The 14,920-nt window shown below is 36.3% G+C and overlaps 1 protein-coding gene across 4 annotated transcripts; it reads right to left on the reverse strand.

The window, feature by feature from the left end:
• Positions 1-50: 50 nt before the first annotated feature.
• On the reverse strand, positions 51-14,902 carry LOC139700953 (protein TFG-like). 4 transcript variants are annotated; one of them, XM_071599464.1, is made up of 8 exons: positions 14,761-14,902; positions 14,480-14,588; positions 14,247-14,388; positions 9,642-9,884; positions 9,439-9,561; positions 6,781-7,047; positions 3,807-3,912; positions 51-523 (listed from the first exon to the last, which is right to left on the reverse strand). In XM_071599464.1, exons 2-8 carry the CDS (start codon positions 14,561-14,563, stop codon positions 235-237), a joined length of 1,254 nt encoding a protein of 417 aa, XP_071455565.1. In that variant the 5' UTR covers positions 14,564-14,588; positions 14,761-14,902; the 3' UTR covers positions 51-234. The 4 variants fall into 4 exon arrangements, with proteins under 4 accessions (XP_071455565.1, XP_071455566.1, XP_071455564.1 ...); XM_071599465.1 differs by having other exon boundaries at positions 51-484; positions 14,758-14,902; XM_071599463.1 differs by having other exon boundaries at positions 14,758-14,902.
• Positions 14,903-14,920: the final 18 nt, after the last annotated feature.

Consider the following 14,920-nt stretch of genomic DNA (forward strand, 5'->3'; position numbering starts at 1 on the left):
CACAGCAATGTGAAATGTTTTTTTTTGTGAATCGTGGGTTAGCACCCGAATTTTTCTTTTCATGTTGTACAAACATAGAACACTCATCATTGCAGCATTAAGTATATAATTCAACAAAACTTGTAAATAATCTTCGTAAATTATTTTTCTTCACCATTTATATAATTGGACAATAAAATTCATAGAGCTGCATCAAGTACTTCCATAAAGAATTTTTTTTTTGGGTACCCCTAGTTACTGATACGCTTGAGCTGGCCGCCCGTAGCCCATCGGGGTAGAGCTTTTGCTGTATGGGTTGCCACCCATTGGAGGAGCTCCAGGAGTAGGGTAGCGGGTAGGAGTGCGATATGATGAGGAGGGTGATGGGTATTCTGCACCAGAGGTTGGAGGCATATATCCTTGAGGTGGTCCAGCCTGAGGGATTTGCTGATTTTGCTGTGGTGGTGGTGGAATCGGCTGATTGGCTGCCATCGGTTGAGTAGGCCTAGGATGATAGCCAACCTTTTGCTGTGCATTAGGAAATCTGTCAAGACAATTAGTAATTCAGAAGCATTACATGGATGCTTTATTTCTTTTATAAGCTTCAATCTATCCATTGCATTTGATGATATATACAACCATTAAGAGGCCTGACTAAATTCAATACTCACAAGTTTTTAGGAATATCAATTATTTCCAGCCACAAGTTTTATTAGTATTTAGTCAAAGGAATAACAGTAAAAGAATGATTAGTAGCATTTCTGAATCAAGTCTATCCTTTCGACAGTCACATAAGTCTACCACTGTTGGCAAGAAATTGAGCTATTGTAATATATATTGAGAGGTAGGAATTCCAATAAGCTCAATTATAAACAGTGGAATGTAGTCATTTTTGTGTGTACAGCATCATTGAGATAAATTAGGAATTTGGTCAGTCAATGTGAATTTGCAAACATGGGAGTCATCATATTGACAGTCATCAATAGATGACTGTCAATATGATGTTAGAGTTAGCACCCAGAAAATTGTTAGAGCTACTTATTTTTTGTTATACACGTACAAGGTTGTGAAATGAGGAATGTAATTTTCCACTCCCAACTGAAGTTATTAGAATTTTAAAAAAGCACAATAATATACCCACTCAAATGGTGGCTTTGTTTAATTCAACACAAATTCATTTAAATGAATATTGATGGAATAATAATCTTCCACGGTTGTTATCAAATACACCTTGACAGGATTTCATTATGAAGTGAAGGCACCCTGAGGTGAAAAAAGTTAACCCTATATTTTCGGACAGTGGACAGAGACACAATGGTGAGGGAAGGAGAAGAAAACCTTGATTGGGGCATTAGGTGCCTGTCAGTTATCATAAATGGAAGACATTCAATGGCAGGAGCCTTTTCCTCCCTTTCATTGTCATCCACATCTATTTCCACGCAAGAAAAAATAACATTCTCACCTGAAGATGCAACTTTGTAAAAAAAAATTATGGTCACCTATGCTACAGTGTACACGTGGAAACTGAAAAATGTCCACAAAACTAAACAATTTCACTCTCGAGAAATGGCAACATGTATTACAGCTGGAATCAACTAATTGAATGATAGTGCCCTGGCAAGTAATAAGGTTGGGAAATTGTAAGAAGCCAGGCTACTCCCTGACAAACAAACTTGTCCAACATGTAAATTACTGATATGACTTTTTAAGTTATTTGATTTACACTATAACCAAAAAAACAACTGACTCAGCTTCATGCCAAGGATCGAGGACAAGAAACAGAATCACTAGACTGAAATGTACCTGATAACGTCATAACAGCTACAACTGGTGGTATGAATAATAAAAATTTATGGAATCTTATCGAGTGGATACACACTGGTGGCAATAAAAATCACAGTGGAAATGAAAAAATAGTAACTTTGTGATTCCACTGAAAATTTATGACGATACGACCCCAGTTTCTACATTCAACGTCATCTTCAGGAAGATGACGTTGAGCGTCGAAACCTGGGTCGTATTATAATAAATTTTCAGTGAAATCACGAAGTTACTATTTTTTCATTTCAAATATGAATTGATTCCATGAAGCTATGCCGGACAGCATAAAAAAATCACAGCATAAATTTTTCTGAAATTAACTGTGTTTTTTTTCTGAATCCCCTGAGTTTTGATAAGGCCAGCACCTACAATGGTCCACATTTTAACTTCCATTCATTATTGAGCTTCTTAACCACTTGCAGTGAAACACATTAATTTGCAGCCGAGCAGGAGAAATCTGTCAAGTAATACTGAACAAGACCAACAAAACAAATTCTTTAATCATAGTAAACATTTAAAAACACACACATTGGTGTGTTTTGAGCAATTAACTAGGTTTGGGAATATTTTTTTAAAAATTGATTGAATTAAGCTCTTACGCCTAGCAGTATTGAATAAATGAAAATACTCCAATAGCCATATACAGTTTACCTTTCTAAAGGAAGGGGAAAAATAAAAATAAAAAATTAACAAAGCACCAATGAGATTAGTTGGCTAACACCACAAGTCAGAGGATGGGTAAGGGTAAAACAGGAAGGGGTGAAAAAGGTGGATAGAAATGGGCATATTTCAGCCACAAATTAGCCCTCTTCAGCATTCTGACGGTGAATTGAATGTGGGGAGGGTGGAAAACCCTCCCCACATTTAACATTTATTCCCCGCTTTCTTCTCCTTATATATTCTTCTGATGCCCTCATCCGTTTCTCACTTCAACTTGTGTTGTCATGACAATTCATCTCCAGCACGCTGAAGAGGGCTACTTTGTGGCCGAAACACGCATATTCATATTCGCCATTCTCATTTCCCCCCTTTTACCCTTAACCATCCTCTGACTTGTGGTGTTAGCCAACTAATCTCATTTGCGCTTCGTTTATTTTTTATTTTATTTTAATTTTTCCCCTTCCCATAGAAATGTACTGTTTGCAACTATTGGAGTCTTTTCATCTTTTTTATGCCATAAGTATGGCCACAAAATTAAAAATTCATCTCACGGTTCAAAGATGTGGATCGCTTTAACTGTAAGGGTAATTTTGATGAGAAAACCTCAAAATATGCCTTACTAAAATTGCTGACTCGCAGCATGTAGCAATTCATGACAGACTATCCCTAAACTAGGTTTATTTAGTCCTTTCTTTGAAATTATATTATTTTTAGGTAATTATTACAACTTGCCCTGAAATTTCCATGAGTTCACTCTTCCAGATTCTCAATAAATGCAAATCCCTATCGAGGAATCTCGCATTTTTATGATGGCCATTCTGCTGCTTTTGAAACTATTGGTGATTTATTAAGCATAAAAACTGCTGTAATTTGCATTCACTAAGGACTTAATATGAATGCACGGCAAAGGGCTTTCTGAAATATCAATGAATGCTTAAATAAAGAGCAATAATTTTTATAAGAACGAAAACATAAATACAACTATGAATTTTGGGATAAAATATAATATGCATACATACATCATTTACTTTTTTTATAAGTACTAATTTACATTAGCAACATTTTGTATTTTTTTAAATTTTATCCATTTTTAGGCACAAGTGCTACTTATCCTGTTTTAATTATCCAATGTTGTGAACATTAAATTTAAATCTCATATGTATTCCGTTATCTGAACAGCCACAAATAGTAATTTGGCCATTTCTATCAAATCTCCTCTTTACATTACCATTAGCACCAGTGGCTAAGTAAAGGCAGGTTTTGAGTAATGCAACATTCAATGCACATGAAAATTAACGGGTAGAATCAATTGCACACATAATTGACTTACAGCTTGGGATACTTACCCAGGCTGCTGTTGCATGTTTGAGTAATTAGCATAACCGGGAAACTGTCCAGGATTACCATCAGAGGGTGACATAGTGGAGTACTGCTGTTGGTATCCAGGATAACCTAAAGAAAGGGAAATAAATTTATGAGGTTGTGATGCCGTCAAAAGTGAGTCCCAAGTATTGGAGAACCTAACTGGGCATTTTACAAATAAGCCATCTCCTATGCATGCTGCTACTCTACAAACACTAATGCTTTTGCATGCCAAGGTTGAAAAACTATACTGTACTTGGTTAAAATTAGTGATGCCCAATTTATGCGTACGTAGTTTTCTGGAATTTGGAGAACCTATTAAAAGTATAGCTAGAATGCAATGAACTTCATACCCTACTACCCATTCTTTCCATTGAAAAGAGTAGAGCTATAAATATGTTAAAACTATGCGTAAATATGGAATCTCCCAGTAAAAAAAATTGGATCTCAGTAAAAGTGACTTTAAGGGTTTCCGGGTTCTTTCCGCATTGATTCATCCTGGTAGATAAGAGTTTTGCTGGCAGCTTTAGGTTTTAAATAACTCTGCAGAGATTTTTGCCCACGACATACATATAAAGCTCCTGATATGGTGGAAGGGGTTGTGCATTCTGGAGCTGTGCTGGTAGGGTCACATGATAGACCGACGGATAGGACCCAGACAAATGGTGGTCCAAAAAGCATCTGTTCCTCAGAGAGACATGCTACAAAGGCATCTGATCCCAGGGGGGCAGCCATGGAGTGATGATGTCATGATCTAATTTTGTAACCACTAATATGTAAAATTGAAACTACAGAAGTAAAGAGAGCACACACACCGCATTTACCAGTGTTGATCTAATGCTTATCTATCCCATAAAATACTAACTTTTGGAACTAGCTTTGAGGTAATCATCAAATTTGTCATCAGTGGCATGGAAGTACCTTAACAATTACCATATTGCAATGAATTTTCACTTAGCCACCCATGGCTTTTTTTAAAATATTTAAGTGGATCAGTACCAAATTTATATGGGTGTTGCAGACATACCCCTCGGTAGGCTGAGCATGCTTTGTCTCTTCCAAAAAAGTGACTAAATTCTCTTGGGGAAAAATCAATTAAACCTTGATCAATCAATTAAAAGGTTATGATACACTTATAGGAAAATGCTTTCAATTTCCATTATAATAAACTTAAATGAAATATAATACATTGTATTTGTCAAAATATATTATGAATAAAAAAAGGATCATACAAGTCAGTTTGCAAACTCTCTTTTCATCTACATCTACATACCCTGCAAGCCACCTAAAAGGTGTGTGGCAGGGGGTGCAGCACCAGGAGGAAAGGGTAAGGGATGAGGGGGTTAGGGTTTTTCAAATGGATGGGGTAAGGTAAGGGGAACCTGCAAAAAAATATTTAAAAAATATACATAGATATAATCGTATAACCCTGCGCAGTCGCTACCTAGTAGGTTAATACTTATTATGTCGAGCCGGCTCCTGGGGGATTTCGAGTACAAGAATTCTGGTCTTTTATTGTCCTTGGAAAAAATGACCATTTAAATCTGTCTGTCCTCCAGTCAATCTCTCTAATATTACATTCGTGATCCCTCCGCCCGTAATACGTTGGGGTTCGCATTATGTTCTTGATGTCATCGGAAAAGGACCCATCTTTAAATGTTTTTAATAAGTTTAATCTATATTGTAAATGCCGCTGTGTAAGGGAATCCTAGCCTAAATTTTCTAGCAAAGTAGTTATGCTACTGCGTTGGTCATAACAATTTTTGACAAATCTAGCCCCCCTCCTCTGAACTCGATCCAATTCCGAAATGAAATTTATGTAGTAGTAGTTTTGAGGGGAGGCGACCGACAGCTGAGGTCATTTGCGCCATAGGGGATGGACAGGAAAGGATGAAGAGTGGAGAGAAACCCGGCGTCGGCATTAGCCTACTCTTTACGAAAGGCGCCAATGGGTCCGCAGCTTAACGTCCCATCCGACGGACGGCGTACTCACTCAAAGTGCCCTCCACAAAGCACCTCAAGTAGGGATCGAGATACCTCTGAAAAATATTCAACACCGCCGGGATTTGAACCCGGGCCCTCTGGGTGGGAAGCCAGTACGTTAGCCCCCGCACCATCTCGATCCCCATGAAATTTATCCCTTGACGATCCCATATACTGGCAGCATACTCTAGGTGGGGCCTGACTAGGGCAAGAAAACATCGTTTCTTCACTTTTTCCTCACATTTACCCAGCACTCTTTTAACAAATCCCAATTTTTTATTAGCGCGACCGCATATTTCCCGTATGTGCTTTCCCCAGGACAGATCGTGAGTGATTGTTACTTTTGATGTAACTCAGCAAATATTTTTCTTTTAATATAATGTATATCAATAAGTGTTTGTGTGAATTTAAGTTAATTCCTATAGCCAATAATAAGAAACTAGGAAGGTTCCTATTTCTTTATTTTGGTCAGCCAGTGATCATCAATGGGGAGAGTAAAGTACACATGACATTGAACAGTGCTACGGTACTGATGTCTTCTCACTGCCAAGCCCTTTATTACCGATTGATGGTCACTGACTGAAATAATGTTAATTGTGCCATCTTACTTCTTATCATTAGCAATAGAAATTAACCTAACTCTATATTCTCAGCCAATAGCTCACACATTTTCTTTCAAAAGGTGTTTGAGGTCTCACAATTCAGAGTAACTAAGGAGCTGATCCCTCCTCATCATAGTCCACGGGTACTCAAATGGTTTGAGGCGAACTCAAACAGGTCACCCATGTGGGTTTTCAGATAGCTTTGCTTCAGTTAATCACAACATAGCTGAACCCTGTGATGATATCATCCCATAAGAGACCGCGCATCACCTGCAAGGGGGGTGGCTGTAGATGAGCAAATTGAAAGGCTAGAAACCATGCCTCCCATGGAGCACTCTTTCTCTGTTTAAGCCGAATCCCTAGATTCACTTACTTGGTACATGGGAGGGATCCTGCTGGGAATACACTTGCTGAGATGTGGGATTCATTTGTGGGGGAAGAGGGGGGGCTTGCATTGTCGGCCTTGTATCCTGGTAGGGTCCGCCAGCAGCTTGTTGCATGGTAGGTGCCTGAGGATATGGCCCTTGTGGCTGAGACACATTTGGCATGACGTGAGATGAAGAAGTGGCAGGCACACCAGTTGGGCGAGCATTCACATTGCTGTCGGGCGTTCCCGTTGTTCGGTTTACATCTGATGCACCTATGCAAAAGTGATTTCCATAGAGATGGAAAACCTGAATTAATTAAATCGAACCCTAATACATGGTATGCATGAAATACCCTAACCAGATTTTATGGAGGCACAAAGGCATCAAATTCTCCTTCAATGCAACACTTTAAGATTCTGAGTACGAAGCATCAATGTGAATTTTCTTAAAATTCCTAAGGCAGAATTCATACAAAATTTATGCACAAGTAAGACAGACAAATAAACGGTAGTGGTCTTGTATTAGTTGAGACAAAGTACAAGAAAGATGGTAACATTATCACCAATGAAAATGTGATTTTTATATTAACTTTGAGGAAATCTGCGCAAAAAAAAGAGAACTTGTACCCACAAATTAACTAGCAAAACTATTATTCCTCCACTAGTTTTTCATTCAAATGATATTGGAACTTAATTTCTACATTCAAACTGATTAAAACCATTTTCTTTTTGGTACTACATGAGATATGTAGATGTGTGCGTGTGTGTGTGTATATATATATATATATATATATATATATATATATGATTATGTAATATATATATATATATATATATATATATATATATATATATGATTATATAATATATATATAATTATATAATATATAATTGTGTGTGTGTGTGCATATATAATTATGTATAGTAATATATATGTATAGGTATCTATCTGACACTAAGAGAAATTCTTTCAAATATTTCTAATTACCTCATTCTGCTGATTCCAAAATACCAGAACTTACAACCCCATGGTTTTGACTGCCTCCACAAATCAATTTCCTTGGTCTACAAAACACAGTATTTGTGTGCATGCAACATAGTTCATGCAAATCAAGTTTGTTTACATATAAAATCATGCAACAGAAACATAAATCATTAGCTTGGTTGGTCTCCTCGCACACTATCAATTTCAGTAAAAATCTGACAGCTTAATTTCATACAAGACTTGTCAATTCCAGGGCTATAATGTTCCATTGAGGTGAATATAATGCACGATTCCTCCAGCATTAGCTTTGTAGAATTTCATACTTGTTTCAATCAAATATTGTTTTGTCCCACCCACTACAATACCCCAATCTGGCTTTAATTGATCACCATTTTCAAGGTATCTAAGTGAATCACAAAATTAATAGCATTATATTAAAAAAATAGATGAATATATACATAAGTAATTTCCCTTCTCATTCACAAACATTACATTCAAAGTTGGTAACAGGGGTTTCACATGCAGGAAGTCAATGGTGACCAATGAAATGTATATATGGCACAGGGAAATTATTCGAGGCATCAAATATTAATAACAATCACTTTAAGTTTTTATTCATTACTTCCACTTTTTAGAGGCCTTCAATAGTCATACATGGCACAACATGCCTTGTTATATACTAGTGATTTCTGGTTGTTATAAAACAGATATCATAACGCAACAATTTCAAAGTGTATAAATCATTTTCCTTAACCGGGCTCCCAGTCAAAGCGAACAATTTTTATGATTGTTTAGCAATGTTCTTTAGCAGATGACTATGTTAATACTATTAGTCATGGCATATCCCGCAGCTTCTTTGAACAGATATCATGACTAATTCAATTTTAGTCATCACATTTTATGATCAAGTTATTTTACATTCATGCTGCCAAATTTAAACTGAATTATAAAAACTTACATTAGTTTCAAAACGTTATTTGAGCAAAAATTAAACAATTATTAACCACAAATATCTGGTCATAAGTTACAAAAAAAATCCCAGTTCTAATTTAGAAAAGTAGTTTCACCTTGTAAACACCATCTCATCAAGAATTATAGACCATTTCTTAAAAAATTTGCACCACGAGCTAAATTCCTACAAAGAAAACCTAGGAGCTATTTCACACCCTACTTTATTAGGAAGTGTCATTAAAAGGTTTCAAACCTAACCAAATTGAATAATCTTCTTGGAAAGAAAAGCATATGTTAAGCAGTGGATAAAAATTTCTTTAAAAGATACATGGAATACCTGGTTACATCATTACGGTCAACTAAATATATAGTCTGACTAGGCAGATGATGAGTTACGTGCAGGAATTTTCTGAAAATAAGCATTGTTCTGCATCATCAAAATATGAGAAAATGCTCTAAATGATTTCCTAACTTAGGTCCTCTGTAAAAAAAAAAAAAAAATCATCACAAACTACATATTTACATATTACCTAAAAATGTATTCAGAAAGAAGAAAATTAATGCATATAAAATCCTCAAAAGAGTGCTTGCAGTTTTTATGTCTTTTTTTCAACACGCACTTAGTCATAGTATTCAATAATCATGTTTCATCGTTCCAGCTAATTCAAAAAGTCTATCCCTCTATTACTGAGATCTACCGTAATCTGGACAGCTAAATATAATCTCACCATCTCGTGATTCATCCTTAGGGGAAGCCTTGCTCTCCTGATTTCCTGAACCTTGATTCTCCTGCAGTGGATCGAATTCCCTCGAGTTGACTGTATGTGAAGCAATACTGCCCTGCTCAGGAACTAAAAATAGGCATTGATTACCACAATTTCAGCTGAGATAGTGTTACCCTCCCCTTCAAACTGTTTTAAAAAGCCCATACCTGAGGCTTCTGTTTTTGGTGAAGAGACATCACTTTTTGGATCAATGGTGTCCAGGATACGATTCACACGGTCCCGAATGTGCTGCAACTCCTTTCTAATTAGGACTGCCTGCGAGGTTGGTAGTCCTTGAACTTTGGCAGATGGCATTTCTCCATTCACAAATATAGACAGCTTAAGGATGCGGCTATACTGAATGGCAAAGGCCAAATCAGAGCTGTCAAATATTGTGATCAAGTCACCATCTACGAAAAAAAGATTTTAACACAAAAACTGGTGATTATATGTCTCCAAACCTTAACAATAATTGTTTCCTTAAGCATAAAAACCATGGAAAAAAATATTCACCCATGACATAAAAGTTTGAGCAAGATTAAGAAAACGGTCTTAAAAACACAGGAAACATTTTCTGGTTTAAAGCAGCGATTACACTTATGATAAATACACCTGAATTGACAAAAATTAAATAAAATCATGATGCAAATATTGATGATATTCTTTTATTCTCAAACTCATTCTTTTATGTGCTCAAAAGGTATGATGATGATGATGATGCTTTTACAGAAAATAAAGAAAGATATAAGGTTCATACACAATTAAAATACTTCACCACAAAGAAATATTTTTTCACTACGACAAAATTGTAACAATGTTGATCAGAATGCAATTGCGATTTAACAATTAATAGGTGTACTGAGATACCAAAAAACTGGGTAGTCTCCTGAGAAGCTGGAATCAACTTACCATGAAGTTGTAGCCATGTATTTTGACCATACTTATTATAGTTTACAGGTGATTTTCAATAATACACTATTTGAGGTAGCTGGAAATCTATCACCTAACATTTAAACTATGCTACCAGTGAATAAACCTATTAAAAGTAAATACTAATAAATAAATATCAACATGACATTTCCATTTTGAGATTGCGGTAAGCCTTGGCTAACAAGAATAGTTTGCTAAATAGTGAAGGCTAAAATCAATACGATCAAAAAAAAAAGATGAGACTGTTGAATAAACACTTGATTTTATTAGTTTCCCTTTATTCATGCTCATCACCTTCTAAATACAGCCCTTGGCTGCCAATAAAATGCTCCCAACATTTTTCTAGATTTTGAATACCGCCTGGAACTCTTCTTTCAGGATAGCCTTCAAGTCTGCAGTAAAATTTTGTTGGATGTCTTTAATAGTTTAAAATCGGCATCCTTTCAAGGTGGATTTCAACTTAGGAAGTATGAAAAGGCACACTGGAGCATGATCCGGAGAGTAGAGTGGCTAGGGGATCACCGGTGTACTGTTTTTGGCCAAAAACTCCAAAACTATTAATGATGTGTGCACTGGTGCATTGTTGCGATGAAAGCACAGAGACTTTTTCTCCCACATTTTTGGTCTCTCCCGGAACATGGCATGTATTAACCTTCTCATAACACCTATATAGCACTGCCCATTCACTGTTTGTCCTTTAAGGACTAATGATGGGGAATAATGAATAATTCCTTCTCATTCGAGGACCCCTGTGCATCTAATCACTTCAAACTGTTCCCCTTCAGAGTAGACCGAGTCTAAAAGGCTAATTCAAATGTATTTCAGAAAACTTACTCCATTTCACAAATTAGTATTTTTATTGCCTCTTGCATCCATACCCTGTTGAATAGATCTTCTGTTCATGTAACTAACAGTATCCCTTGTCTTGAGAGTATCTTCTTCAACCATATTCATCCATTGACTATTTCATTCTACCCCTTCCACTCTGAATCAACTTACTCCTCTCTCATATTTGGTGATTTAGCCCCTCCCTTATCCACTCTAAATGAGACCATTCCAGAGTACATTTCACTCATAGTCACCTTTGCATTAACTTTCCCAGCACTGGGAGCATCCCCAGCCACATTCTCCTATGATCAATTCCTCACCTAATTTCAATTATTTCTACCAAAAGCTCACCTCAAGTACCTTATAACCCACTGCACTTATTCAAGATTTATGCTTATTTGAGAATATTTAATTTTTGTTGGGATTCAATAATATGGGAAGGAGCTCACTTCTACACACAGTCATTTTTGCTTCCTTAAGCAATCATCTTTTTGATTAATTTTTTTCCTCATAAATTTAAGCCAACGACCTTTCTTCTGGCATTTGTGTGCCTTTTAAACTCTTCATCTATTCTACCATCTTTCACAAGCATTCTGTCAAGATGTACACAATCATCCACTTGCTCAATACTTTTGCAGCTTACATTCACTATGGGCTCATTCTTCTCATTACCCTTATCAAACCAAACTAACTACTTTCATTTTAAGGAGGTTAGATGAAATATAGTCCTGGTGTTCTCTCACTGAAAGTAACCATACTCAACTTCCTATGCAGAAGAATGTACCACAGCACTTAAATTTCCACATCAAAAACCACCCTTAAAACCTTCTTCCTGGTTAGCCAGTCTCCCAGTCCAAGACACGTCTCCCTACTTAATATCTCAATTGATTAATGTCACCAAGTTTCAATAATTGCCTTGCTTTTACCCACCGTCTCTCCAATCAAACTTAAAACCCTTGAACAAGCCTGCATATAGAATTTTGAAACTGGCACCCAAAATTCAATAATAAACATGTCCATTGGTTCCTAAAAGACATGTTTGGTCATTGATTGCAAATGTTGCAGACAAACACAATCCATTGCAATTAGAATTTTAACACAAGCGTACAGTCACAAATAAAAAAAGCAGGAGTGGAACAATGTATACAGGAATAAAATAATTTATCAACAGAGAGAGACATCTATTCATCCACTGTATAGCATTGATGCTCGCAGAGGAACTTATAAAGTTTAGACTTAAATGAAAAAAATTATCTACTTCCCTTAGTTTTCTAGGTAACATTATCTGGAATTTCACACCAGCATAACAAGGGTTCTGAGCAAGCATAGCTGAGTTGAGGAATGCTGTTCACTTGGCACATTTCTTCCTCCCTTCCCTTCTCCTCCCCTTCTTTCAACTGCCCAACCAAATTCTTCCCTCTAATCACCCCTCCACCCCCTCTACTGCCTGTCTCTCTCTTCCACTTCCTCGGCCCCCTCCCTCCTTCCACTGAAGAAGGCTGTTGTGCCACCAAAATTTCAATTATCATGATAATTTCTCCCTTTAATGAGCTGTTTTTTTACAGCACATGATATGCTCTCCTTCATTCCCAATTGTACAAAAAAAGCCAGGTAAAACTTATTGATTTATTTATGAAATCATGAAAATCACCATACAAAATAATTTTAAATTTGCATGACCAAGATTTTTAAAATAGGTAATTTTAAATGTAACATTGTTGGCAAGGAATAATTGGTTGAGGTGCACCAGTTCTGGGTTACTGAGGTAATGAACAGTTAGGGAATGACAAACAGAAAAAGCTGGACAAAATCCAATTGGCTTAACCAACAATAATCACCAGAAATAATACCATGAAATGCAATTATTGCAGTAGGCTAATTAGCAGATGTCTAGAAGGTCTTTCACAAGAATAAATAACTTCTCATTGTGAAAAACTTTTTAAAACATAAAAAATAGTTTTTAATTCAGACAAATAGGATGCCGGAATTGGGTAATGGAAGTAGGCTGTAAGAATGTAAATGACATCCTAGAGAGAGAGATGACGATCAAATTGGCAGAGAAACTGACTACAATCAAGAAAAAAATAATAAATAGTTAGTAGTTCTATGAGTAGTGGTTGAAGATTTTATACTTGTTGACTTATGAAAACACTTTTAAGACAACAATATAAAACTCATCACACATGCTTCCATGCTTTTTAGCATGACAGGTTGTTAATGGCAATTGTGGAAGTCAATGTGGGTATGGTGAGCTACTGAAGAAAGACGTTGCATGTGATACATGAGAAAGATCATCTTCCACACATTTCCAGGCTACCATTCAGTTCGCCTTTGCTTGCCCAGCTGGCAAACTTTGTTGTGTTTTGGTGATAGTTTTTTGTTCGAATTTACTCTTTCGAGGCCTTGCATTTTATGTGGTGGACTAATGATCGGGGTGCAATAAGTGTTAGTTTAAGTTTGGGATTCTTGATCTTGTTGATTTTTCGAGAATGGAAGACATGAGGAAATGCGAATACTTGAAAGATAAGACGATGGGAATTTCTAAAAAAGAGCTTTGGCCAAACAAACGTGGGGTTGAAAACTTTTAATTGTGATTATTCGCTAACTATAGCCTTTGACTAATCAGCCGAGTGCTCTTAACTTTAGCACGGCATCGTTAGTCTTTTCAAATACTGATGGAATAGTTAAGGGCGATAAATTAAAGTAAAATGCCTTAATACCGATAAAATTATTAAAATGTGAATGCATGAAAATTAAAATTTACATACTTGTATTTAATTTAATTGACCAATTCCCAGCTTAACGATACACATTCGGTGGGCAGACAAAAAAGTTACAAACAACAATTGTAATTTATGATTGCGACCTAATTATTGCTATAACCAAAAGGATTTATACCAAATGTCTCAAAATGATAACTTAGTGTGTATGTTAATCATGCAATGCCAAAATATACGAATAGTTCACCTTTATAATTTACACATTACATCCTATGTGGGCTTTGTTTAAAATACCTTCGTCCTTGTATTTAATCAGTATGTCATCGGTACTGTTTAGCTTCCCTCTGAACACTCTCTGCATCATCAATACAAGTTCATCGTAAGTAATTGCTTCGTTGTGGATTGGGATTCTTCTTATATCATCTCCGAGTTGGGCCTGGAACCAAAAGCAATTCTTACCAATTAATACTCCGAGAAGTAGCGTCATAGTTAAAGCTTAACACGCATGAAACAGAAAAGGTTCCCACCTTTATAATTAACTTGCCACTTAAGTCCAATTCCGGAAAAGTTGCATCCTCACTATTATTCGTCGTATTTGTAGTTGACGCCATGACTTAGAGGGGAAATGTTGAAATCCTTGAACGTAGAACGAGGAGAGAATTAAATGCTATTGATGGGTGTTTGAAGCATGCTGGTCGGTATTTACTCAACCAAATCCTTAAAAAAATGCATTCAGTAACGGTACGGTCAATGAACGAAGAGGGGGATACTATTACATTTAAAGTTTAAAAAAAGAAGTAATTACCACCTTGAACAAGAACCGCAGACGGGTAAAGCTATGAGCGGCACAATTAAATAAGCTATGTCTATTTAAATAAAGAATTAGAATGATTAATCTAATTAGACGTTATTCCGGTATCACTCGAAGCGTTACATCCACGTCAGTGCGCTCGTCGGATTTAGACGTC

Source organism: Hetaerina americana, unplaced genomic scaffold, assembly GCF_022747635.1.
Source record: "Hetaerina americana unplaced genomic scaffold, ioHetAmer1.1.p SCAF_11, whole genome shotgun sequence".
Classification (NCBI taxonomy): Eukaryota; Metazoa; Arthropoda; class Insecta; order Odonata; family Calopterygidae; genus Hetaerina; species Hetaerina americana.

Excerpts from the sequence above, each read along its gene's own strand:
- LOC139700953 (XM_071599464.1), bottom strand. The coding sequence starts at position 14,563 with ATGGCGTCAACTACAAATACGACGAATAATAGTGAGGATGCAACTTTT. Across the intron at positions 3,913-6,780 it reads GGATCCCTCCCATGTACCAA|GTTATCCTGGATACCAACAG; the intron begins GTAAGTGAATCT and ends CCCTTTCTTTAG. Across the intron at positions 524-3,806 it reads AACATGCAACAGCAGCCTGG|ATTTCCTAATGCACAGCAAA; the intron begins GTAAGTATCCCA and ends TTGTCTTGACAG.